Source organism: Moschus berezovskii, chromosome 15, assembly GCF_049115385.1.
Source record: "Moschus berezovskii isolate FMDL1 chromosome 15, NW_MosBer_1.0, whole genome shotgun sequence".
Classification (NCBI taxonomy): domain Eukaryota; kingdom Metazoa; phylum Chordata; class Mammalia; order Artiodactyla; family Moschidae; genus Moschus; species Moschus berezovskii.
This window is the reverse complement of record NC_142474.1, coordinates 13,474,664-13,500,268: the sequence shown is the minus strand read 5'-3', so window position 1 is coordinate 13,500,268 and position 25,605 is coordinate 13,474,664. Positions and strand designations below refer to the sequence as shown.

General features: G+C 48.6%; 1 protein-coding gene across 13 annotated transcripts in view; it reads right to left on the bottom strand.

Annotated features, from left to right (window-relative positions):
• CHD6 (chromodomain helicase DNA binding protein 6) overlaps positions 1-25,605 on the bottom strand; it is a 203,300-nt gene that overhangs the window by 38,656 nt on the left and 139,039 nt on the right. For all 13 annotated transcript variants that reach the window (XM_055437516.2, XM_055437507.2, XM_055437515.2 and 10 more), the window contains 8 exons: positions 13,916-14,080; positions 12,052-12,231; positions 10,903-11,013; positions 9,042-9,244; positions 8,174-8,373; positions 7,370-7,529; positions 4,785-4,874; positions 2,312-2,415 (listed from right to left, as the gene is read on the bottom strand). In XM_055437516.2, the coding sequence (XP_055293491.2) occupies positions 2,312-2,415; positions 4,785-4,874; positions 7,370-7,529; positions 8,174-8,373; positions 9,042-9,244; positions 10,903-11,013; positions 12,052-12,231; positions 13,916-14,080 (1,213 nt within the window). The remainder of the gene's footprint in view (positions 1-2,311; positions 2,416-4,784; positions 4,875-7,369; positions 7,530-8,173; positions 8,374-9,041; positions 9,245-10,902; positions 11,014-12,051; positions 12,232-13,915; positions 14,081-25,605) is intronic.

Below are 25,605 nucleotides of genomic sequence, written 5' to 3'. Positions count from 1 at the left end.
TCCACCTGCCGCTCCCCAGGAAATGAGGCGCCTACTATCCAGGTGGGTTCCTCCTCTGCAGACTTCTTGTTGTGCATAGGTAGGAATGAAGTTTGGATAGGTTCTCCACTTCTCCTTCTCAATCAGCTTTGGAGCTGGAGGTGGGCAAGAGTGATTGATTCAGTTCCCTAGAAAACCCTGACTATCGAAGAGTAGTAGGAGCTGTGTGATAGCAACATAAAGATATAAACAGTAGAACAACAGGCTGCCTGCTCCTGTCCACTAAAAGTTCCTCTCTAAGAATGTGAACAGGGATACTAAAACCCACAGCGTGATGACTATTTCCTAAGTCCAGGCTGCCCTAGAGGGGCGGTGTCCATCTCTTCCTGCAATCAAGAGCTGTCAAGAGCATTGTTCAGAACAGATCTGCTGCAGAGTCCTTCTCGCTGTCAGTGGAAGCCCCAACAAAGATGCAGCCAATTCTTCCACAGTGGTCGGCTCAGAGATGGAACTGGGGCTTCAGTCTTCTCATTTAAGCAGGGTCGTAGCAGACCATGTCTGGGGTGGACTAAAGAGCCACGAGACCTTGGACAATGAACAGCCGCATGTTTCTTAACAAAGAAAATGGCTGCAGCCCTATGGCTCATACTTGTATCTCCAGGGCATGGAGGTGAGGCAGACAGAGCTCCTGATGGAGCCTTGAAAAATAAAACACCAGACAGCGTGGCTCTCTGAAAATGTCACATGTCCACCAGCTGCCGGGTATCTGAGAGTTTGTCAACTGCTGAGACACATTGTGTGGGTTGGATTATTCTGCGGAGAGGGCTGTTACGTGGGGTGATGAGGTGTGTTACCCAGGTGAGGACAGGTCTAAGCCAAGGCCCATGGTCTGTCTGCTGGGCGGCACCCCACCAGGAGTGGAATCGCATTTGGACTCTGCAAGACACCAAAGAGGATGGGTCCATGGAGCCAACTACAGGCCTCTGTCCAGCCCAGCCTGGGTTTGCTTCCAACATCCCTGTCCAACTACACGGGTCTGGTCCCATCCAAGAGCGAGCTGGTTAGCACCACATGTGGCTTAACACTGGTCCCCCAGCACTGGGCAGAGGTTAGGTCTTCCCCATCCTCACAGTGTGTCTGCTAAGCTCTTCACACACAAAGTCTTTAAAGCCAAAAGCACAACGTGGGATACAGAGGGTCATTACACAATGATGGCAGGTATTAATCCACTGGGAAAGTGTGGCTGACAATCCTGACACTAACAACACCAGGCCTCCCAAAGCCGGCAAACACCAGAATCTATGTTTTGAAGGGATTCCTCATTAAAATAGGTATATGCATCATTGTTATGTAAATATTGCAGGTTGGCCTGCAAACGTTGAAGAATTCTACTGACAGGTCACGTGTGAGAAAGAAAGTGAACCTTCCAAAGGCAGAAGAGTCAGTGACGGTGGACGGCACCCAGCACCTGTTATGTGCGAAGCACCGCTCAGGCCGCCCACATGCCCCGTCTCAGCTAATCTTCCTACCACCCTCCAGGTGGGCTGTCTTCTCCTCTCCCCGGTGTCCAGGTGAGGAAATAGGTCAGAGAAGTTTCTGACTTGCTCGAGGCCACACATTTTAAGTGGCAGAGCTGGCAGTGAAGGCCAGGGACATCTGCCTCTTCCTACTTTTAAGCCCTGCTCTTCAGCTCAAAACGTCGGCTCGTTCACCTGGCAGGGAAGGTGTGTGTCAGGTACATTACAGTGAATATTTTCTGGGACTTCCTTTATTCATTTTAACAGTCAGCCGAAAGCAAGGGCAGGTACTTAGAACATGATCAGAGATGGAGAAAACAGCATTTATGTCATTTTTTCCAAGCTATTAAAAAAACCTCTCTCAATCCCCTTTGGTCTCTAGGTAACTATATTAAAAAAAAAAAAAGGATATCTATGCTATCTTCTATTCTTAAATTTTTTATACCAAAGATATGTACTAGGAATTAAGTAGATCAGCTGAAATGACCTTAGAATTCTGTGAAATGGTAAAACCTAACATTTTCCCCATTTATTGCTTCACTCCAGGAATCCTGGGGCTTGCCATGTGACAGACAGCAGGCCGGATGCTGGGTCTGCGAGAGTCAACGAGAGCGGGGCAGTCACACTAGTGAGGAAGACACGCCCCCCTTTAAAGGGGCCTCGCTGATACTCACATTCGCTGTATCTGCATGACTCATACACTCATCTGGGCAAATTCCTCAGAGGACAGAGGGGAGGCTCCACTTTCTAAGAGAGACACGCGACAGGCCTGTGGGATTTTTCAGGAAAGAGAAAACATGCACTGAAATACACACCGTGTTTGAACACGCCGATCAGGAGGGACTTGTCGGCCTCAGCGTCCCACCAGTCCACCGGGATCTCCACGTAGTCGATGTCAGGCAGGGGCACGTCCAGCTCCCTGTGGAAGGAAGGGCATGAACTCAGAGTGCCTTCCACATGGACAGAACACAACACAGGAGCTCTGGGATGGAGCCCCGGGGCTAAGCCACATCCCTAGGTGCACCCCTAGAGGCTGAAGGAACAAAACTGGGAGGATTCAGACAGCAGGTGGCCCAGGTGTCCTAACCAGGACCCCGCATCTGGTTAAAATGGGGAGTGACTTCAGCAGGTGTATTTGATGTCCAGGCTCCACTCAGACTGAACGACGCAGAATCTGAAAGCACCTTGTGGAGAACGTGTCGCCAGCAGGTCTGGGTGGGGCCGGGGGCTCTACATGTGTCAGGCGATTCTAATGTGCACCTTCCGTTGACAACCACAGCAAAAGCCATCAATATGTCCGTGAGGTAAAGGCAGAACACGCCCCAAGTGCTTGAATTCACACATGATCCAAAGCTGAAAAGTGTCCAAGCATCCTGGCCTGACACGCAGAGATTGTGAGCACTATTCCTGAATAAGCTAGTCGGCACTGCTGCACACAGGGGAGGAAGAGAGCCTCTCAGGGGCCACAACAGGAGGACCTTCCTGGCCAGGGTCCGCTAATAGTCTGCTGGGTCAAACTTCTGGCCGAAGGGATGAACATGGCTCACCCCTCACCCCAGGGAGCAGACCTGCAGGGATCAGTCCCTGTCTGAGTTTCTGTGCACATTCTGAGAGCTCACACGGACCCTTAGCTAACTGGCTTCATTTGTCTGAACACCGTCCTCACTCTTGGAAGGCTTTGGGGTTTGAGGGAGAGCATTCACCTGGATGGCTCCTCCCTCCCACCTCCCAGATGCCTGGAATGGCTCCTCTGGAACATCTCCAGCTGGTTCTTCCATCAGGTTCTTCTTGGGATGCAGGGCTGTCTGCCCCTTGCCAGGTCCGGCTCTCCTTGCAGGGGTGGGACTCCCTGATCCCTACTGCAGAGCCTACTGCTCTGCCTGCGTGGTGTCATGGGCTGGACAACTCTTTGGGGTGAGCAGTGTTTCATTCCTCATGGCAATTTCTCCACCATAAGGTATTTAACCTGAATAGGACCAGTGAGAACTAAGACCGCGGAAAGCAAAGGAAAGGGGGAAGGAGGTGGGCAACGGACTTAAGTCTCCTTGTGTTCTGCTCACTTCCCTCCATCTGCGTCTGGGTCTAAGAAACCAGGTAACGGGAATAAGTGAACTCAGATAGGTTACTTCTGCCAGGTAACACTGGAGATAAATAATCAGGCTGAATTCTGCTGCCTTTACATGACTTACAAGTTGGACCTTTTTACCGGAACACCCACCCTCCCTATCCTCACTAGAAATGCCCACGGTAACTATGAAACGTGTAGCCTGTAGTAACAGTCAACAAGCTGACTGCTCCTGATTGCGGAATGCTCAAGGGCAGGCCTGTCACTGCCCTTCACCTCTCGCCTCCTTTCATGCTCCTGTGACCACTAAGGCCATGAGCACTGCCCAATGGGAACAAAGAGAGGGAAAGAACCACGGCCCTGGGGAATCTCAAAGCACAGTTCACACGCCAACACTTGTGGTCCTCTGGGGATGACAAGCACTGTATGGGGCCAGAGCAAACTGCAGGTCTGGGGGAAGGGATGGTGAAGGAAGCATCTGGGGATCCCACTCACACACTGCGACTATCTGACAGCCCGATCAAGTGGCAGCCCGGGGCTTGGCAGTCTCTTCCCCCAAATCTTGGTATACTTCAGGATTCTATAGCTTCAGAAACCCTAGCTCACAAAACTAAGGCACAGGTGACAAAGCATCAGTAACACGACTATTATCATCTAGTAAACAAAGGAGAACCACTCAAAGGTGGAAGAGGACCGAGGCGGAGAGTTCTCCACCTGCCACGTCAAACATCAATGCCACTCGTATCCATCCATGAGTGATGATTAGCTAAGCAGAGAAATGACTGCTTTAAAAGCAATTTTACAACACTACCGGAGGGGGATAAAAACAACTAAGAACCTCACCAAGAGCCGTGTCATTTCTGTTTTTGTTTTTTAAAGAGAAAGAAGGTTTATTCAGGGAGATTCTCCACAAACAGAGCATGGGTCAGCTCAGAAGATGAGAGAGGCCCACGAGCTATGTTTTAAACAACCACTTTTTCTTTTATTTCACTCACAAATGACCTGGCTGAAACCTCCTCACTCTACCAGCCTGCCTTACCAGGGACTGGCCCTGGGAGGGAGCGAACATGGGCCTTGTGAAACACAGGCAGGTTTGTCCGTTTCCATCAACAGGTATTTCACAGCAATTCCTTCACACTGGGCATTAAGGATGACCTATTTTACCGTGGGGTCGCAAAGAGTCGGACACGACTAAGCGACTGAACTGAACTGACTGATTTTACCTGGCTGGAGTTCCTTCAAATGCTTTATCAGCTGCTTCTCCCAGTATTTCAGCTTTTAGGTAGTACAGCATCCGGACTCGCAGAAGTACCCTAGGAAAGGCGGACATGGTAAAGAAACCCGTCAGAACCCATCAGCTGCCTGTGCACTGCCATTTCCTCGGTGACCCAGGGCAATTCTGGGTGCTCCCAGGTCGCTGAGTACTAGGAAAAGAAAACATTAACAGCAGGTATTGCTGTGGACATCCCCATTTCACACATGAAAAGGTTATCTCGTCAGTTATCTGTTAAGGTTACCCTGTGAGCCATGGGGTCGGAGTAGAAAAATAGCATCTCCCCTGGTCCTTAAGATGACTTACCCCGTCCATGTGGCCATGCGACCTCTAGGGCAGAGCTGCCTTCCAAGAGGCTCGTTACCAGTTTCCTAGTTAACTGATGAGTGGGGTATGTTGAATGGTGATGTTTTCAAATAGTTTCACTTGTACATGTGCCTGCTGCATGCTCAGTCGCTTCAGTCGTGTCCGACTCTTTGAGACCCCATAGACTGTAGCCTGCCAGGCTCCTGTGTCCATGGGATTCTCCAGGTAAGAATACTGGAGTGAGTTGCCATTTCCTTCTCCAGGGCATCTTCCCGACCCAGGAATTGAACCTGGGTTTCCTGCATTGGCAGGAGGATTCTTTACCACTGAGCCACCCAGGAAGCTCATCTGATATAGGGGTGGCAGTAAATTTACCAGTGAAAGAGCCCACAGTTCTAGAAGCTCACAGGCCAGCCATGCTGAAGAAATCCTGCTTGGTCTCTGCTGCAGAGACCAGGACCTCAGGAGAGAACCAGAATCCAAGAGCAAAGGGTGGACAATTCAAGGAGGCAGGTTGTAGATTCAATACACAGACAGACAAGGAGTTAGAATCATCTGATAATTCAGTGGTAAACTCCCATCACTAGGAAGACTGGAGTGGAGGCTGGAGGACTCCCTGTTGGGACACTGCCCACAGAACTCCCAGGCTGCATGGGGGTCGCTGCAAGCACCCACCAGCTCTGAGTCTCTGGGCCTCACTGAGCCAGAACCAAGAGGACAGTGGTCTCTACCAGATTCACAGAAATAAACAGCAGACAACTTCTTCAAATCCAGAGAACTGCTTTACTGTTTTATTCTTTGATTCCTGGGGTAAGGCTTGCACTCAGGAGATAGTTGGGGCTAGTGGTGGAAATGCTGAGAATTTCTCCGAGGTTACAATTAGTTCTGCTCAGCATCTGTGATGACCCGTGCAGGTGTGAGGGAAGTTCTATGTCAACCTCTCCAGCTCAGCCTGTTTCTAACACTCCAGACCCCCATCTGCAGCTGGGGACGGGGCAGCCAAGTGTTGCTGCTATAAACTTAATAAGGCAAAACCGGAGTCGGTCCTTTGCTTTGGTCTTCATCATTTAACAAATGTAACGATTCTGTTATGGAGACAAGCACCGCTGTTCTCCCAGCCCACAAGGCTCACAACCGTGGAGTTATCAGCTTTTCATGTCCCTCGTCACACATGATGGTTTCTCCTTTAGTCACACCTCTCATAGTTGACACTTCCTCCCCGGTTCTACAGTCAGCATCCTAATCTAGGTCATCACGATCAACATTTATGATGACAAAACTCTGAGTTGGCCATTCAGCTCCAGGTAAGCATCTACTCCATCTTGCAAATTGTTACCAGATTATTTTTCTCCCCAAATACCATTTTTTCAATCATGTCTGACTGGCTCAAGAAACATGGCTGCTTAATATTAACACTGACTACAGACTCCTCAGGAGCCTGGGGCACCAGGTCTCCCATCCATCAAGGAGTCCTTGTCCCCGCCAGCCTCCTTTCTGTGTATCCACGTGCAAACCTGTCACTGTTTGTGGCTGGTGCCTTCACTCCCCACAACTAAACTTCACAAGAATGGGTTCATTTTCTATCACTTGTTTATCTCTGCCTGCCCCACACCAGCTGTTAGCCCTGGGATATAAAGAATGCTATTTCAGATGCGTGTCCATCAAACACCAGGAGGCCATGGAGGTCAAAGCAAATGGGAAGAGGGAGAACTTGGAATGGCGAGTGGGGAGCTGAGCGTGGTGGCCGCCAAGGCCAGTCTCCGTTCTCGCTAACCTGCCCGTGGGGATGGAGGGAGGGAAAGCAGTGAAATCACCAGTGTCCTCAGTGGATCTTGAGAGTCAGGTCAGAAGATTCTGTATGAACTCTGTTGCTAAGAGAGGCCAGGTTCCAGAGGAGAAGAGAGACGGTTAAAGGAGGTAGAGAGGGGACCTTCCTGGTGGTTCAGTGGCTAAGACTCCTGTGGCCTGACTATGATCCCTGGTTGGGAAACTAGATCCCACATGCCACAGCTAAGTAACTAAATGTCCCACATGTCCACACTGAAGATCAAAGATCCTGGTACAGCTAAATAGATAAATATTTTTTTCAAAAATAAAAAGAAAAAAAGAGAGGCTTCAGTGTGAATGAACCCTGACCCAGCTTCTAGCATAGAGCTGCCTGCCTTTCTGACCTTGCACGGTGGTCCAGGGGCACCGAGGGGCCTCCCACCAGGGGTGAGGGGCACTCACTTATTGCAGTGCTGTTTGAGGTGCTTCTTGTAGCCGTCATCATGTAAGACCACCTCGGGGTTGCAGGTGGCCAGCCAGTCTGCGTTCTTTAACTCCGGGAGCAGCAGCTGGTTCTTCGTCTTCTTCCCCTTCCTCCCTCTGGGGACCGGAGCGGACAAGCCTGAGACAGAAAGGCAGGGAGGTGAGCCAGGGTGCCTTCAATGTGGTTGTTGGAACAGAGCTGGACTAGAGCAGCATGGGGGCAGCGGGGCTGCACGTGGTGGCCCTGGATGAAGGACCCTGCTCCTCAGCCCCCAGGCACCCAGTCTGGACTGGCAGTGAACCCCTGGTCCATTCAGTCAGTTAGGAAGAATCTACCAAGTGCCCTGTAGGATCAAGAAAGGTGCAGCCGAACCTGTGTCCGTGGGGACCCCACCACCCAGCTGGGGAAAAGGAACACTGAACCTACTGATGAGAAGGTGAGTGAGCTGCGGCTCAGCACAGGGAAGGAGCAGTCCCAGCAAACACACAGACAGAGGTGGAACTGGGGCGGAGCGTGCCTCGCGAGTCCTTGGGTCACAGGAGGAGATGCTGTGACCCTGAGGGCAGCGGGCAGGAGTGGTCAACCTCAAGAGGGGCCCAGCCACACTTAAAACATCCCAGGTAACATGGATGAGTGGGAAGGAGAATGGAAATGAACAAAACCCATCCTCCTTTCCCACCGGTGGCATTCCGAAATACACCTGAGAGGGAAGTCCTGGAAGCACAGCGACTCGGACCAGCACGGGAAGAGGGAGGGAAGGAAGGACGCCCCGCCTCCCGCACCTGAGTGGTTCTGGAGCGTCTGGGCCTGCCCGTCTTTGGTGGGCGTGATCAGCTCCCAGATGAAGCTCTTGATCTTCTCGTCCCCTTTGTAGTGCTTGACGCAGTACACCAGCAGGGCCCGGCAGATCATCTCCATGTCCTTCTCATTCAGATGCCACTTGAACCGCCCATGCGTCAGGATGTCCTTCCACCGGCCCCAGCTGAGAGTGGACCCCCAGAAGGGCGTTAGAGGGAGCAAGGGCCAGCCGTGCCCTCCACACGGTGGGACACACAAGAGCCAAGTGCGTGTCTCCACCCCTGGTAGGGCCTATTAACCTCCCTGAGAGCTCTGTCTCCTGAAAAACCTCGGAGGCCCGCCAAATGCCACTGAGGGGACCTGGACACAGAGAGCTTCGTGCGGCCGCTAGAATGTTAAGAAGGGAGGGATGACAGTATCTGGAGTGAGGAATAAATCTGGAAATAAGACAGAGTCCAGCTGCAGTGTTGGAAGGCGATGGGGAGCTCCCAGAAGCTAAACCCTCGGCTTCTACCAGCGCCAGAGCCCGGCACACAGCATGCGGTAAAGCTAACATCTGCTGCACTGATTCCTGTACGTCCTTAGGGGGAAAGGCCGGAAATCAGTACCAGGCAGCAAATGAGTCCCAGAGACGAGCTGTGACAAACACACGAGAGAAGCCGGCACGTCCGTAAAATGGCGGCAGGGCGCACTGACTGAGGGGCCCTCGGGCAGAAAGCTCAGTTCTCGCTCCCTCTAACAGAGCCTCCCTCTGCCCAGACCCCGGAGGGCAGGGGAGAGACCCGCTGCACACATCTCGACTGAACAGAAGAGGGGAAAACGACGAGGGCGAGAGGCGAAGCCAACACCCACCCGAAGATGAGCAGGTTCTTCTCCACCCGGAAGCACTCGGCCCGGAGGTAGCGCCGGGTCTTGTCACTGAGGCGCCGGGACCTGGTGGGCCTCTCGTCAGAGTCGCTGTCCAGCTCCGAGAACTCCATGAGCTCGTCCTCCTCGAAAGAGTTGTAGTGCTTGGTCTGCTTCCGCACGCGCGGGCGGTCGAGCACCAGGCTCTCCTGGAGGCAGAGGGGGCTGCTGGGGAGAAGGGCCCTGGTCCCCCGCCGCCATCGTGGCGGACCCTGCTGCCGCGCCTCAGGCCCCGCGTGGGGAAGGCCACTCACTCCCCCGCCTCGTCTGCCAGCAGCAAAGGCCCTTTCCAGCACACCTGCCGGGTCCCCGGCAAGCAGAGGGCACTCTGGGGCTTGTTGAAGCTGGCCTGTCCCCGCCGTCTGCCTCCAGGGCTGGCCACCACCATCCGCTGGTTCTGCAGTCTTTCTAACAAGGGCGAGGCCCCCCAGCGCTGGAGTGGCTGCCTGGGGCACCCTGGCTGTTCTGCCCAGCACGCGAAGGCGGCTCTGGAGAATCCCATCAGCCAGGCAACTTTCTGAAGACGAACACCTATCAGTGCTGCCTCCTTCTGCGCCTTCCACTGGCGCCCCTGACATTCTGTCTTTCTTGGAAGAGAGAAACACACCCATTCGGGGGCTCCCTTGGCCACAACCATGACCACTTCTCTGGTCTCCATTATTTCATGCTTCTCACCCCCTCCGCCGAGGCCTCTTCTGGAAGCTCGGCTAAGCCCCTGCACACTCATCTATGCGGCCTGGATGTTGTTTCTGCTTCAGTCATCTTCCCTCCCGTCTGGATGATCCAACTGCTTCTGACTGTCTCAGGGCAAGGCCTTTTCTTTCCCCTCTTGCCCACTGCCCTTTACACAGGTCACTTCCTGACTGTGACACTGGACAACACTAGAAAGAGGTTACTGAGGGGAAGGCAGAATCCTGTTAGGAGAAGAGGCCGGACTAACTAACCTCTGGCGATCCTACAGAAGAACTGGCAAGGCTGGATGCTGGTTACTGAATCAGCAGGGTGCAAGCAGGGACTGTCTGCTGGGTCTGTGAGCCCAGGAGAGTTCAACACTTATCTGAGGACATGGGCAGTGGCGTGTGCTCAATCCCAAGGGAGGTGATCGGGTCAGAGATGGAGGGCAGGGCAGCTAACACTTCTGGGGGCCTCACAACGGGCTGGGGGCAGCTGCATTCGCAGTGTTACCTCTAACTCTGCAAACTGGGCGCCACCACCTCCTTTGTTCACATGTGTCTTTTTTCACTCTCGGTGAGGTCAAGTACCTTGCCTAAAGACACACAGCGAGTCGATGGCAGAGCCAGTATTCAAACCCTGGTTTTATTCCAAGGCCATTCTCTTTCTCATGTTCAGAAACAGAAAAACTCGAGATACTGAAAGAATGGAGGGGAACCTAATACACTTTTCCACGTCATGCTTTTTTCCACTAATGTTTGTCAGAGGTAAAATTCCTTGCATAGGAAGTGCTGAAATAGAGGAAAACAGTCACATGCCAAGGACAGGATATTGGCTTGGGTCACGGGGCTGATCTTGATCTGTTTGGTTAGTTCCAGTTCTAAGTGAATTTTTACTAAAATTGGAAATTCCAGTTTTAATAGAATTTCCCAGGTACCCATTAGGTCATTTTAAATACAGTTAACATTTCTCAAGCTCTGTCTATGTGGCAAGCATGTTTTAAGTAGATTACATGTAGCATCTCATTAAAGAACTAAGGCTCAGGAGTGAATCATGGTTTTAGCTGGTAGGAGTTTGTGGCCCTATGAGAAATCTATGAAATGTTCAATGAAATAAAATATTCTCAATGCTGTACCTTCTCACTCTTTGCTTCAGTATCCAGTTCAGCAATTTTAGCCCACTTCTGCCAAAAGTTTGGGTCATCTAAGGAAATATCCGTTCGGTTTCCTGAAGCCACAAAACTAGCCTGTGAAGAAGAAAGAACCAATAAACCATATCTGAACACAATCAATAAAATACCTTGTGATCTCCAATGCACCACCAGAGACACAAGTATATGCTCCATCTGCACTCAAAATCAAAACCTCTAACAGAGCTGCCAAAATGTTAAATGAAAATCTCAAAGCTATTCTTTAAAAAATTTTTTTCCAACATTGGGCGAGGAAATTACAATTTCAACCTACAGGATCATTTTTTGTAACTGAAACTCAGAAGCAGGAGGACAAGCTTGCGGGAGACAATGGCAAGCGTATGTCCAGCTGCTTGTGAAAGGGTTGATTCTTGCAACTTCCCTGGACATCGTTTCTCTTTCAGTTCACTAGGTCCCAAGTGGCCACGCTGGGACAAGCCCTGGCTGGGCAGTATGAGGTCTGCAGAGATGAGTTATGCCTCTTAAGTGCAAAATGTCCCTGGAAAAGCCCTCCCCCTGTAAGTCACCTGACCGGTGATTTACAGACAGGTCATGAAACTCAGAGAGCCTGTGGTGAGAGAACCCCAGAGGGATCTGTAAGTGGTTTGGTTAAGTTGAAGGGCAGAGGAAAGAGGCACCTAGGCTAGAATCTTGGATAAACACTCTCTCAAGTCTCATGAAATGAACAGAATACTTGCTTGAGTTTGAGGAATGGAGTGTTCACTGGAATATCAACTCTCTGACACGGACCAGGGAGTACCCTACAAGGGAACTGAGATGACCAATCGAGGATTCTGGAGCAATCTCTGTGCGTGATGAGGAGTGCAAATTGCAAACCCAAGTGTCCTCCCTGCCCACTGAAGGTCAGCCAAGGATTTGAAGGGGTGAGTTCTTTTATAGCTTCTGACCCATCATTCAAACCTCTTCTAAGAACCTGCATCTTCAGAGTGGCACACAGAATAGGCATATAGCCAGAAAATCTCAACAGTTTGCATTTAGAGAAGGAGGAGCCCAGCCAATGAGGGTCAAAGAATAAAGGCGTTCCTTGTCACTGCCCACCCGCCGCACGTGGGCGCTGCAGAGGAGGCCCTGTACCTTGGCAAAAGTGGACCCTTTCCCCTCAGACTGGATGGTGATGGTGTGCGTCCTCCGCTGCAGGATCTGATCTATGTCTTCTTCACAGAACTTGGAGCCTTCGTCCTCCTCGTCCATCAAGGCGCCGTAGGCACCTTTCCGGAGCAAGTCCTCGACCTCCATCTTTGAGAGCTGCTGTACCTGGATGGGCCACCAAAGGCTACTCACAAAGTGGGAAATGCACAGGAGGAAAACAGCCTCAACTCTGACCTTCAGGACTCAGCACCCAGTTCCTCCACTCACTGTGCATGTCAGAAGAATAAAGACGTGGACGACGAGCTTTAGAAGACGAAAACCCAGATAAAGACATGCAGGAGAACGATGGGGAGGGCGGGCAGATGATCCTCTACAGGGAGCCCTGGAATAAAACCGAGCCCAGGACAATGGCCCTAACATTCCTCAGGATGTTGGTTATTATCAAGTGTCACACACTGTTAAAACTAGGCACCACCGGAGAGAATATGTTTAAGGTTTATTTCGTGTTTCAGTTTGAGTCTGTATCTTTAAAAACCTCCAGATGGACCAAACTGAGCTAAAGAACAACGATTTATTCATTATTAAATAAAAACAATAGTATTGGAAATGATGTCATTTCTTAACTAAAGAGAGGATCCCATGCCAAGTGTGATCTGCTCAATTGCTTGCTGAAAACAGGAAATGGGAGTTCAAAACACTCTTTCCTGGTTCTAATTAAGAATCTGGTTCTCTTTATATCAGTCACAGGAGGGAATTCCATGACTCCCAGCGCTGTACCATGAAGTATTATACTTAGCGGCGTATGCATAGCTAAGAGGATACAGAACATCTGGACAAAAGGACAGCTCACTTAGAGGGCCAGAGATTAAGGAGAGATATTCTGCTTTGTTTGCCTGGACTTTACTGCAATTCAAGAATCTCAGCAGCAATTTTTATCCCCTCCAGAGGTGGGAAAAAAGATTCTATTCACTGCCATGTTTCAAGCTGACTGATAATTTATTCATTCATTTCTTCATTGACCATGATGCACTGAATGTCTTTAATATGCCAAGTACTCTTAGGGATGCTGGGTATGGAATAGCTCACCTTCAGGGAGCTCCAAGTTTGCAGTATCAGATAAAGCATGGTGACAGTAGATAATTTATAGAGCCGAGAGGGTTAAGATCGGCTCATTTCCAAAGGGCAATGTTAAAAGTCTATTCATGGGGTGGGTGGGAGGGAGGCTCAATGGGGAGGGCATATATGTATACATATTGTTGATTCACACTGTTACACAGCAGAAACCAACACAGCATTGTAAAGCAATCATCCTCCAATTAAAAATAAATAAAAATATAAATTAAAAAAATAAAAGTTTATTTACTGAAATGTTATCAAATGCTGGGCAATCCTACCACCTAACTGCTCCTATGGATTCCCTTATCCATCTAAAGATGCAGAGATTCACCCTCAGTAACCCTCTATTCCAGGGGATTAACCATCAAAGATGTGTGTGCTCATGCTCAGTCGTGTCCAACTCTTTGTGACCCCATCAACTGTAGCCCGCCAGGCTCCTCTGTCCATGGAATTCTCCAGGCAAGAATACTGGAGTAGGTTGCCCTTTCTTTCTCCAGGCGATCTTCCCAAACCAGGGATCGAATCTGTGTTTCTTGCATGTTCTGCACTGGCAGGCAGATTCCTTACCACCATGCCACCCGGAAGGCCCCCAAAGATGTGTGGCCTGACTCAATTTAGTGAAAGGGAACCTTATAACAGCCGTAGGAGCGAAGGCTTCTGGCAGGTGGGTGGGGAGGTCTGGGCTGCGCAACGAACCCCTCTCCAGGCCTAAGAGCAGTCCCGGCATACTCACGCCATTTGTGCTGCCTTTCCGGTTGATGTCCTGAAGAACAGCCTTGTCCAGGCCCAGCTTCAGGCTGGCCTTGTCGAACATTTCCCGCTCGTAGGAGTTCCGCGTGATGAGGCGATACACCTTCACGGCTTTACTCTGGCCTATCCGGTGACACCGGGCCTGAGCCTGGGGAGGAAGGAGGGGCACACGTGTCAGGGCACCAGACAGGATGGTGGCAGCCCAAGGGATGGGGAAATGAGGCTTCTGTTCCACAGGGTGTGAGTGGCTGGCTCCCAGAGGTGGGGTCATGGGACTGACTGTGGAGCAGAACTCACCGCGGTGCCAGCCACCCCTTCCAGAGTGCTCCTATCACCTCCCGTTATTTACGGGGTGACCCTAGTGTGCTGGGATACAGTGCTGAGAGGGACCTGGCTCCCTCCCTCCCCAGCCTGCGGTCTGCGTGCAGGCACTCGGTCCCAGGAGGCTGCCCTGCTCTCTGGGGAAATGTCCCATTCAGAGCCAGCAGCCCTGCTTGTTAAGTTGTTTTCAATTTTACCATAGAAATTTTCACACATAGACAAAAGCAGAGAAAAGTATAAGGACCTCTTGTGGTCATTCTTATGTCATGTCTCTGCTATGCCATGATCCTCTAAGATTATTATGGATATCGTTTCACCTTCCCATATTCCAATATGTATTTCTAAATATAAGGACTCTTGTAAGATATATTACCATGGCTATACTTCAGAAAATCAACACTGAGTACTATCTAGCCAGTGTTCCTATTTCCCTGCTTATTTCATATATGTTTTTAAGTTCACTTGTTCGGATCAAGATTCAAACAAAGCCCATGTATTATAATTGGTTGATATATTTCAAGGCTCTTTTAATCTACAGATACTCCCTGCTTGTACTCTCTCCTTTATTAAAGTGCAACTTCTTTGCTGAAGAGACCAAACACCTGTCCTGTAGTGTTTCACAGTCTGAATTCTGCCACCTGTACTTTGGCTGCATTACTGAATAGATTCCTCTGTTCCCTTTACTTCCTTGAAACTGGAGTTACACCTTGAGACTTGATGAGGTTAAGATGTTACCTTTGGCAACTGTATTTCACAGGTGGTGTACAAATTTCCATCAAAAGGTATATGATGTCTGGTTTGTCTTTCTTTCAAAGCTGATGATCACTGCCTAGACTCGTATCATTAGGGGTTACAATTCCCTTCTCTAATTTTTTGGTGACCCTGATGTACAGTTCATAAAAGAGAGACAAGCTAAATGTCGGGCTCTTTCTCTTCATATTTAATCAGTTTTCAAATGAACACCCTCCAGAAGTGACTAACAAAGATCTTTGTAATTAGTTTTTTAAGTAATACAAGGAAAGTATGCATTTAAATAATACATGTGCTATATATATATATATATTTTACTGCACTCAGGGCTGTTATTATTCTTAATGCTGTTCAAATATGGCCTGTGGGAACCTCTTCGTTGGCTCCTGGCTTTCTGAGGAAGACTAGAAAAAATTCTAACATTGTATTAGGAGGCATCAGTATAAACTCACAGTTGGGGTATGCTGTGTGTAAAGAAAAAGATATGGATATGTCTACACTTATGTTCATATATTATGTCAAAGACGAGCAGTCTCTGACAGCCCCCTTGCTTTCTGCTTTGATAACATGTTCCATGCTCCCACTGCACATTTCTTGCCTAAGCCCAGATTCAGCCATCTCTTCAAGGAGTCCAAGAGCCTCTTTTGCTCTAATGCCAGTTAGAGACAGTAGTCTGGATGCTTGCTGCCACTAGCTTGTTTGGTCACTGGTCCTCGGTCTACTCAGTGGGCAAAAGTACAAGTGTTTGTGTGTTTGTAGTGTGTACGATCATGTGCACATGTAAGAACAAATACATCATGAAATCATACTGATAACTTTTAATTCCAATTTGGGACTATGGGATTTTAACTTCCTTAACCACACATCTGTATCTCTTTTTAACCACCTTGAAAAGCTCAGTTCTCAACCATGCCAATATCATTACCCATTTGATTCATCCCACAGTATATAAAATACCAGAAAAACAGCATCATAATGATCCCTTCCCCAAAAAACGTAATTATTGAAAACAAGGTAAGACTTACTGCCCTCCCACCCTAGGCTATAACTCATTATGTATAGTCAAACTGCAGTGCTTCATACACACACTTGCAAATAGCTTTCTTGTTTACAGTGTCAGGATCAGCAATTCTAGAATACTTTTTGTGTAATCTAGGGTTGAGCGAATTAGTGAATACACTGAGGGTAAGAGGAATCAGGCTTTTCACTGTTGAAAAAGGAAGTTACAAATATGGAAAGAAGAAAAACGAGAAAACCTCTCTGTGGTGCTGGACTGGATTTGGAGGGTATCAGAATTGTCACGGTTAGGTGTGCCCGTGTGTACACAGCCACACAGACACAGAAGCAGACACAAGTGTGTATTCCTGTTTATATGCTCAGGTAGACATATGCATGTATACACACACATATACGCGTGAAGGCATCGTATGCATACACGCATATCTGGATTCCCTTTGTGTGTGTGTATTCTGGCTCTGTCCACTGAGAGGGCCTAGACGCAATGGCATCCTAGCAGCAAAGAACATAACTAACTCTCAGATCTTGGTTTCTAGATTCCATTCTCCATAAGAAGAACAAGGCCTGTCAGAGAAGTGATTAATTCCAGGGCCAGGGTAGTCAGTCTGAAACAGATCACTATGCCAGAATGTGAGAAAGATCTCAAAGGATGATGGAGACATATCAAAATAATACCTGAACCTTGAAGAGGCTTCCATTGGCGGGGTCTGGGACTAACTCCACATCAAAATAAATACAACGATGGACTGTAACCCACGGAACAGAACAAGAGTGCACGAGGACACACTGACATAAATAAGCTAATGGGAGACAAGGGAAGACTCCTCCATGAGTAGAAAGTCACTGACAAATGTAGAATGACTCTTAGAAAATCAACACTTTGCAACCATCACAGTGATGACTGATCCAGGCAAAAGGGATCAATGGAAACTAAGCCACTGGGTGAAACTCTGATGAGGAACAGTATATTTACATACTCTCAAAGCATGTCTCCAAAATTCCTTATTAATTTCAGAGGGAAATGAGAGACTTCATTCATAGTGGAGAAATCCGGCAGACGCCACTAACTGAGCTCAAAGTGCTTATTATCGACAAATGAATGCCGTGTTTCTGTAGACGTGACACCCTGAGAACGACCTGTCACAGAGGTGTCACTGAGCCTGAGCCCCGTCCTGAGGAAATGCAGAGAGCAAGGGACCATCTAAAAAACATACAGCCTGCACTCGTCAGAGACACCAAGGCGGTGGGAGAGCAAGAAATATCAAGCACTTGACCCACTGAAGGAGACTAAAGAGGTAAGAGAACTAACTGTAATGGGTGATCCTGCTTTGGATCCTGGGGAGGAACGCTGAGTTGGCCAAAACGCTCATGCAACTGTGCAAAACAAAAAACAAAAAACCCTGAACAAACTTTTTGGCCAACCTAATAGCTAGAAAGGATGTTGAAAGAAATGATAAAATCTGAATATGGACGGTGGATTGGAGTTGTTGCTGTTTAGTCATTAAGTCGTGTCTCTTTGTGACCTTGTGGATTAATGTAGGGAGAAATGAAACCCTAAATATTAAAAGCAAAATCAAACAGTTGAATCTAGCTGTATATGACGTGGACAGCATAACCCCAAGAGAGAGATTACTTTGAGTGTTTGTATTTAATTTTTCAATACCTTCATTGTGACATAATTTCAGTTTACAACTCCAACGCCCTTTATCCAGATTCACCATTTTGCCCCACTTGCTATATCGTTTCTGCCCTAACTCTCTCCTGTCTCTCTGAGTACACACAAAGATATAAACACACACAGGCCACTTTTTGTCTGAAGCATTTGAAAGCAAGCGGTCCTGAGTGCTTTAGTGTGCATTTCTTGCACACTAAAGTGTGCAGGGACAGTCTCTTATGTAACCGCAGTTTAGTTCTCAGGATCAAGAAATAAGGATACTGTCTCTACATTAATTTAACCATGTGGGAAAGAAAAAAATTAAACCAAGTAACTTTGGAAAACGGTATTTTGATAACATACTTTAAGCCTAATGAACACTTTGGTCCCATGAAAAGGAAATCCAAAAAAGAGGGGATATGTGTGTATGTACAGCTGATTTACTCTGCTGTACGGCAGAAACTAACACAACACTGTGAAGCACCTATACTCCAATAAGAAATAATTAAAACACTTCAGTCCGATACTGCTGTTGTGTAGTCGCTAAGTCGTGTTTCTTTTGTGACCTCATGCATGGATTGCAGTCTTCCCGGCTCCTCTGTCCATGGGATTTCCCCAGGGTAGGATACTGGAGTGGGCTGTCATTTCCTTCTCCAGGGGATCCTCCTGATTCAGGGATCGAACCTGTCTCCAGGGCATCTCCTGCATTGTAGGTGGACTCTTTACCACTGAGCCACTGGGGAAGCTTTCATAGAATATGGGTTAGTAATTCTGAAACTACTTGATTTATGCGTATACTGAGACCGAACAAACGAGTAAAAGTATCGTATTATGATAATGAGACCAGGCTTCTCACAGCCAGAGAAAGGAGTTACAAATACGGGAAGAGTGCAGAAGGCTACAAGGAATCCTGTGGTGCTGGGACTGGGATCAGAAATCTCGCGACAGATGAACAGATACAGAAGGAATACAGGTGTGTGGTGCGTGTGCTTGTGTCAGGACACACACCTGTGCTTCCTAGCCGTCTGCCCGGGGAGTCTAGAAGCAGTAACACACCAGTAGCAGGGTGTGATCAGTCACTTCAGTCGTGTCCGACTCTCTGCGACCCCATGGACCACAGCCTGCCAGGTTCCTCTGTCCATGGAATTCTCCAGCCAAGAATACTGGAGTGGGTCACCATTTCCTTCTCCAGGGGTTAAAGTATGAAGTGAGTGAAGTCGCTCAATCCTGTCTGACTCTTTGCGACCCCATGGACTGCAGCCCACCAGGCTCCTCCGTCCAGTAGCGGTGGGCACACTTACAAGCCAGACCTTGATTTCTACAACAGGAACCAGGGAGCCTTTGAGACAGTCAGTTCTGTGGATGTGGCGGGAAAAACATAACCTGAACGGAACATCTCGTGGTGCCAGGAAGTAGGGAAGTACAAACTGGCGGTGCTGGTGGTGGTTTAGTCATTCAGTTGTGTCTGACTCTTGCGACCCCATGGACTGTAGCCCACCAGGCTCCTCTGTCCACGGGATTCTCCAGCAAGAATACTGGAGTGGGCTTCCATTTCCTTCTCCAGTGGATGTTTCAGACCCAGGGATCGAACCCAAGTCTCCTGCATTACAGGCAGATTCTTTACCAGCTGAGCTATGAGGGAAGCCCCAAACTGATGGAACCATGTTTAAAGGATAGGAGCCAACCCGAAGGGGCTCCCAAAAGACCAAATCCAAACAGCAAAATAATGAGAGTAATGGATTCTAACCTGTAAGGTAAAATAAATATTCAGGAATCCATACCGATGTGGGGGACAAACAACACCTGTTCTTTATAGTTAAGAGTCCAATTCCGACCGCAGAAGGAATGACTAAAATAGAAAATTACCATTAGCCAAACACACCATGGTATTAATTACTAAAGGCAAGAACCACTGGTGGATGCTAAAATTAATAGGGAAAAGTATGATAAGAAAACAGAATACTTATAGCATCTTGAAACATCTCCTCCCAAGAAACTATGTTTCAAGGTAAAAATTGTAACTTTACTGTGGAGAAACCTGGCAGACACCACCTCAACCAAGTAACCAAGCTTAACAATCATGAGTAGGAAGACATATGACATCACATACCCCCTGAGAAGGACATAACATCACTTCTGTGATATTCATGCCAAAAATGCATAACCTCAAATCTGATCATGAGAGAAACATCAGGCAAACCCAAAGTGAGAAACATTTCTACAAAACAACTGGTCAGTACCCTTAAAAAGTGTCAAGGTCATGAAAGATGAGGAAAGACAGGAGCTGTCACAGATTATAGGCTGCTAAGGAATTGTAACTTCTAAAGGAAACGTGAGATCCTGAACTGGATCCCAGACCAGAAAAAGGAACATTTGCAGAAAAACGAAGGAATCTGAATAGGATCTATAGATCAGAGTACTGTACCGACGTTAATTTCCTGGTTTTACGAATTACACAATGGTTATGCGAGCTGCATGCTGAGTCACTCAGTCAAGTCTGATTCTTTGCAACTTCATGACTGTAGACTGTCAGACTCCTCTGTCCATGGGATTTCCCAGGTAAGAATGCTGGAGTGGGCTGCCATTTCCTTCTCCAGGGGATCTTCCCAACCCCGGAATCAAACCTGCATCTCCTGCTTGGCACGCAGATTCTTTACCACTGAGCCACCTGGGAAACGTGTATGGCTATACAAAATGATAACATTAAGGGAAGCTGGGCAAAGGATCTTAGAATGTTGCACTATCTTGCGCTTTTTACTTAAAATGACTTCAGAATAAAAAGTTTTTAAGAGATTTTGTTTTATAATGTTATATTTAGGATGGTTCCAAAGTTGAATATACAAAAAGGCATTTTCATAAAAACTAGTTTCTACACATCACTTCTCTGTTCCCTCACCCTGACCCCCTCCCCCAATAGGTAACCATTTAAAATGAAGGCTTTTGTTTACCTTTCCATGGCAGGGGAGGCATGACAGATAGACATCCAGCCTTTTTAGATAAAGGCTGGCATACTATACATATTTTTTCTACCTTTTTTTTTTCCAGCCAACAATATTGTTTAGGAGATGACTCCAAGGCAGTGTGCAGAGATACTTCTCATTCTTTTATTAGAGCTGAATATATTATCTTAGTCAATAAGTCTCCTGTGAATGGACAACTAAGGTGTTTAGTTTCTTGCTATTACAATTAGTTGCCACACCTTCTTTTACTGTCTTCAGTGGTAGTAAATCTTTATTATTAGGAGGGAATCTGATGGCCAGCTCTGGTAAATAAAGGACATGATCAAGGTAAGTAATATGCTTTTATGGATTATGGAGACTATAAAGCAGTAGTTAATATGTGGTTCCTGTCAAAGCAGGAGATGCAGGTTCAATCCCTGGGTTGGGAAGATCCTTTGGAGGAGGAAATGGCAACCCACTCCAGTGTCTTGCCTGGAGAATTCCATGGACAGAGAAGCCTGATGGGCTACAGTCCATAGGGTCACAAAGAGTTGGACACAACCGACAGACTAAACAACAATATGTGGTCATTAAGTACTGGCATTGATTTTCTTATTTTTTTTGGTTCATCTGGTGTTGAGGGAAAATTACAAGAGGGAGTTTCAGAAATGTTCTGAGCAAAGGTCTAACACAGCTGCTGCTGCTGCTGCTAAGTCGCTTCAGTCGTGTCCGACTCTGTGCGATCCCATAAACGGCAGCCGACCAGGCTCCACCATCCCTGGGATTCTCCAAGCAAGAACACTGGAGTGGGTTGCCATTTAACACAGCTGCAGACATCACCAATTTATGACCTTCTTAGAATCGACATCCCTGTTGGTCCTTGCTACCAGCATCCTGACTCTTACACAGGGCAGCCATGTCTTCGGCTGAGACCATTTCCAGCCTCCCAGAGTCAGCCAGGTCATACGGTTCTGGACAAGGACATGTAACAGCAGTCAATCTGGACTAGCTGGAAAAGTTCTGCTCTCCTGAAAAAAGCATCACGAGCTTTCCTTCCTTATTTTCCCTACCCGGGGTTTGAAGTGTCCATCCTGGAACCAAGAGCGTGTAAACCACACTCACGGAGGCTGGTGGAGCAGCGAGACAGAGGAACCTGGGACTCTCCAGTCAGCATGAAGCCACCTGACTAGTCCTGGGATGTCTGTCTCTGGACTCCTTGCCAATTGAGAAAAACATACCTCTGCTGGGGGTACGGCGGTGGGGGTGGGCAGGGGGCGCTGTCACAAGCAGCTGGATGGTACCAGGAGACCAAGATGACTTACTGGAGATAACAGGGTGAGCTCTGTCCCATTTAAGAGACTGTCATTTCACAATTCAATCTCATATACTCTTTATTTTCCTTATCAGAACTCACACACGCAAAACGTGGTAGAGAGAGGAACATTCAGAACTAGCAACTGAGATGGAAGTCCAAACAAAACACATTAGCAAAGGTATAAACACAGAACCTCTGCTGGAGTCAGGCCCCCTGTCCCAGGCAGCGGTGCCTTCACCCCACAACCTCCATCCAGGGGAAGTCCGAGCGCCAGTGCTCTCCGCACGATTTGAGAGCTCGTAGGTTGTTCCCTACCTTTTAAAACCAGAGCCTCCGAGAAACATATGAGATACAAGTAGCCATGTTCAGAAAAATTTTAAACGGATACAGATCCCAGTGACCGCGATGGGAAGACAGAGGGAGTCTCAGATTTCCAACTGATTCCAGCCCTCAATTCACGGTGGTCAGGTCCACGTCTAGGACCTTATATCACGTGTCTACAATCACATGAAAATTCAAAGGCTGATATGAAGAACCAGGCATGCTGTTCATTCCTCTCTTGACCCTTATACTACTTCTTCAAATGATTAGCTCTATGACATTTTAAAGGCATGTTTTTAAAAAATACTTTAAAATACTGCTTGTACCTTAAAGAAAACTTACAGAGAGGTTAAAAGAATTTCCCAGAGTGCCCTCTAACTCAAGCACCGTGAGCATGCTGGGATACTCTGCCAGTTCATGTTTGACACACAAGAGTCACATCTCAAACCCAGCGGTTTGACATTTCTCCTGGTACTCTGCAGTCTGGGTCCGCGGGCCAACTACTCATCAGAGGAGGACTCAGGGGCTCTGAGTGCAGTATGAACAAGGGCCCCAGGAAGCTGCCTCCCTTCAGCCATCTCCTTTGCAGGCCTACTTTGGAATCTGAAATTTCCTGCTCCAGACTTATTCCTGGGGGAAAGCACATTCCCTCTGACAACGGAAACAGCTCTGGGGAAAAGCGCAGGTATCGGCTCACCACGCTATGTTTCCACCGTGTGGTTCCAAAGCCCTGCTTGCTTCTGCTTCCCCAGGGCCTGGCCTTGTGTGGAGCACTCCTAAACGTGTCCCTTGGTCAGGCAAGAGCTGGCTGAGGACAGGAAGGAGAGGTGAGCGAACAGCCTGGGAAAAGGGAGCTTTGGGGCAGCAGAAAAGAGCAGCAGGGAGTGAGAGGGAGAGTACACTTCAGAGGGGCAGGAGGGGCCTCAAAGGAGCCTGACTCACCTTATCGGGGACGCACGCTCTGCCGTGAGCACTTCCACCTGTGTCAGGCGTGCCTCCGGCGCTCCCCCAACTCTAGGTGGCCACACATCCTGTCCCTTCTGTCTGGAACATTCTTCCTACTGATTTTGTATCCTAAGATTCCCACTCCCACCATTCGGATCTCCCCCAGATGTCACCTTCTCGAAGAAGGCTTCCGAGGCCGCCCTCTAACTCAGGGCGCCCAACCCCCATCATTCTCGCCCTCTTATCCTGTGCTGTTTCTGTGTGTCGCTCTCTGGGACTCTATGACTTATTCTTCCCTGTTTATTGTCTGCTTCCCCCACTAAGACGAAGGCTCCAAGAGAGCACACACCATGGGTCTGGCTCACTGCTGTGTCTTTGGCAATTTAAACATACCCGGCGCATTCTGGCACATCCCAGCATTCAACAAACAGTGACTGAGCACCTGGCGCACATAACGAAGCAGTCACAAAGTCTTCCTTTCTTCCAGCAAAGAAAAGTAAACTCGATGAAGTTTAGTCCTCCAAGTCACGGGCACGCACACTATCAGTATCAAGGGGTGGTGCCAGCAGAGGCACCGGCCACGGGGGCGAGCCCCTCTCCCCACTCAGAGCGGAGTGTCAGGTCCCCACTCCTCTGGCTGGGTTCCTTCCTCCCTTCCAAACCCTCTGCAGAGGCCACATCACCTGTGATTGTGCTCTCAGCCAGGATGCCTGCACCCAGGCTTCCTGAATTTCCCCTTTTGGGGCCTTATCCACAGGAAGGACGGGACCCGGGCCACCTTACCACTCTTACCGTGTGGCCTCTGCAAGGGTGGCACGTGCCCTCAGAGCTAGAGTGGCGCTGGCTTTTTAAAACATATCTATTTCTCCAGCAAGTCCTAAAACATATATATTTCCCTAGTTCAATCCCCAAAGCACAGAAAGCTCCAGCAAAAAGATCAGACGGCTGAATGAATGAACTTTCAATAATCGTTAATGAAAAAGCACCAGAAAAGGCAACACTGCACTCTGACTTGGGCTGAGTTTTCAGACAGTGCAGCTCTGTTTCATGGCCATGGACGCTGGCTTGTCTGCAGCCCTGCCCTGGGAACTCGGGCTGACTTCAGCTGAGCTCAATCGCGCCCCCTCCCGCCCCATCCCAACCTGGTCAGCTTCCTTGTTGAGGCTCAGAGGGGGTCTCCCTAGGATCAGTCGAGAAGCAGTGTCCTAGCACAGTCCCTGCCTCCCCACACTGCTGACTCTGGAGAAGCACGGACTGCACCAGATCTGCCCAGGCTGTTTGAGACCACAGTGAACACTGAAGTTCACCATCTGAACTTGACCTCTGGAGCTACGCTAAAATTTCACTAGTATAGAAGGTAAGACCACGTTCATATGGGACTCTCTTTTCATGGTCCTGCCGTTTTTATCGGGTAGAATGTTCTATGCCACACCCATTTTCCAAGAAGAATACGATCATCTTCAATCAGGGTAGGAATTATGGCTCTTCAATAACCATGAAGAACTACAGATGACCGAAAGCTTTCACTCATATACAGAAAACGTCAGAATATGGGCATATGTGTGAACGACTGTGTGTGTTGATGTGACCTAACTGGCTAGCAAGGGCAGTACCAGGGAATGGTGAGGTTGAGTTTTCTGCTGTTAGGAACAGGAATGCATTTCACCGATGCTCACAGCTGACTGAGCTGCAGTCCTGTGAACCACACGCTGGTCTCCGCACCCCAGTCCCCAGACTTTGTCTTCTACATCACATTCCCAGCACGTGGGTGAAGGGTAAATGCCAGGGAGACTCTGCCGAGTGCGCATTGTTTTGGGGGGGCATTGTTTCAGCCCTCGTACTCCCCTCCCCATGCCAGGCAAGCCGAGAACACCCTGCTCCATCTCTGGGGGGCAACTCAGAACAGCCCACCAATAACCATAGTCCCAGTTCCCTGCCCTAAAATTACTCTATGCATTCCAGTTCTTTCATTTCTACCTAGTCTGATCGGATGTCTCAAAAACAAAGCAGAGTTACCCCTTGGTTACAAAACTGTAAATAAAAATAACCCCAAAGGCAGCCAGTCTGGGAGACCACAAGTTGAGGAATTCTAACGTGGACCTGGGGCTGTTCGTTGACACCGTCGTTCGTGACCTTCTGCACATTCTTGGACAAGCGCCTGCCTGAATGGCCCGAGCGCTCACGGTCTGTGCTTCTCCACTGAGGCTGAATGTTAGAGGAAGTTCAGAAGCTGACTCAGCATACGAAACCCTCACATCATCCAACTTCAGTCTGGACATCCCCACTAATTCCTTGACTCATCTCTTGTGACTCCCCCAGCAGTGGACACTAACAATGGCCATTCCAAAGCCGCTCCCTTCTCCCTGGATCTTTCTCCCTGAGAGCCCTGCCCACCCCATCTGACCAGACAA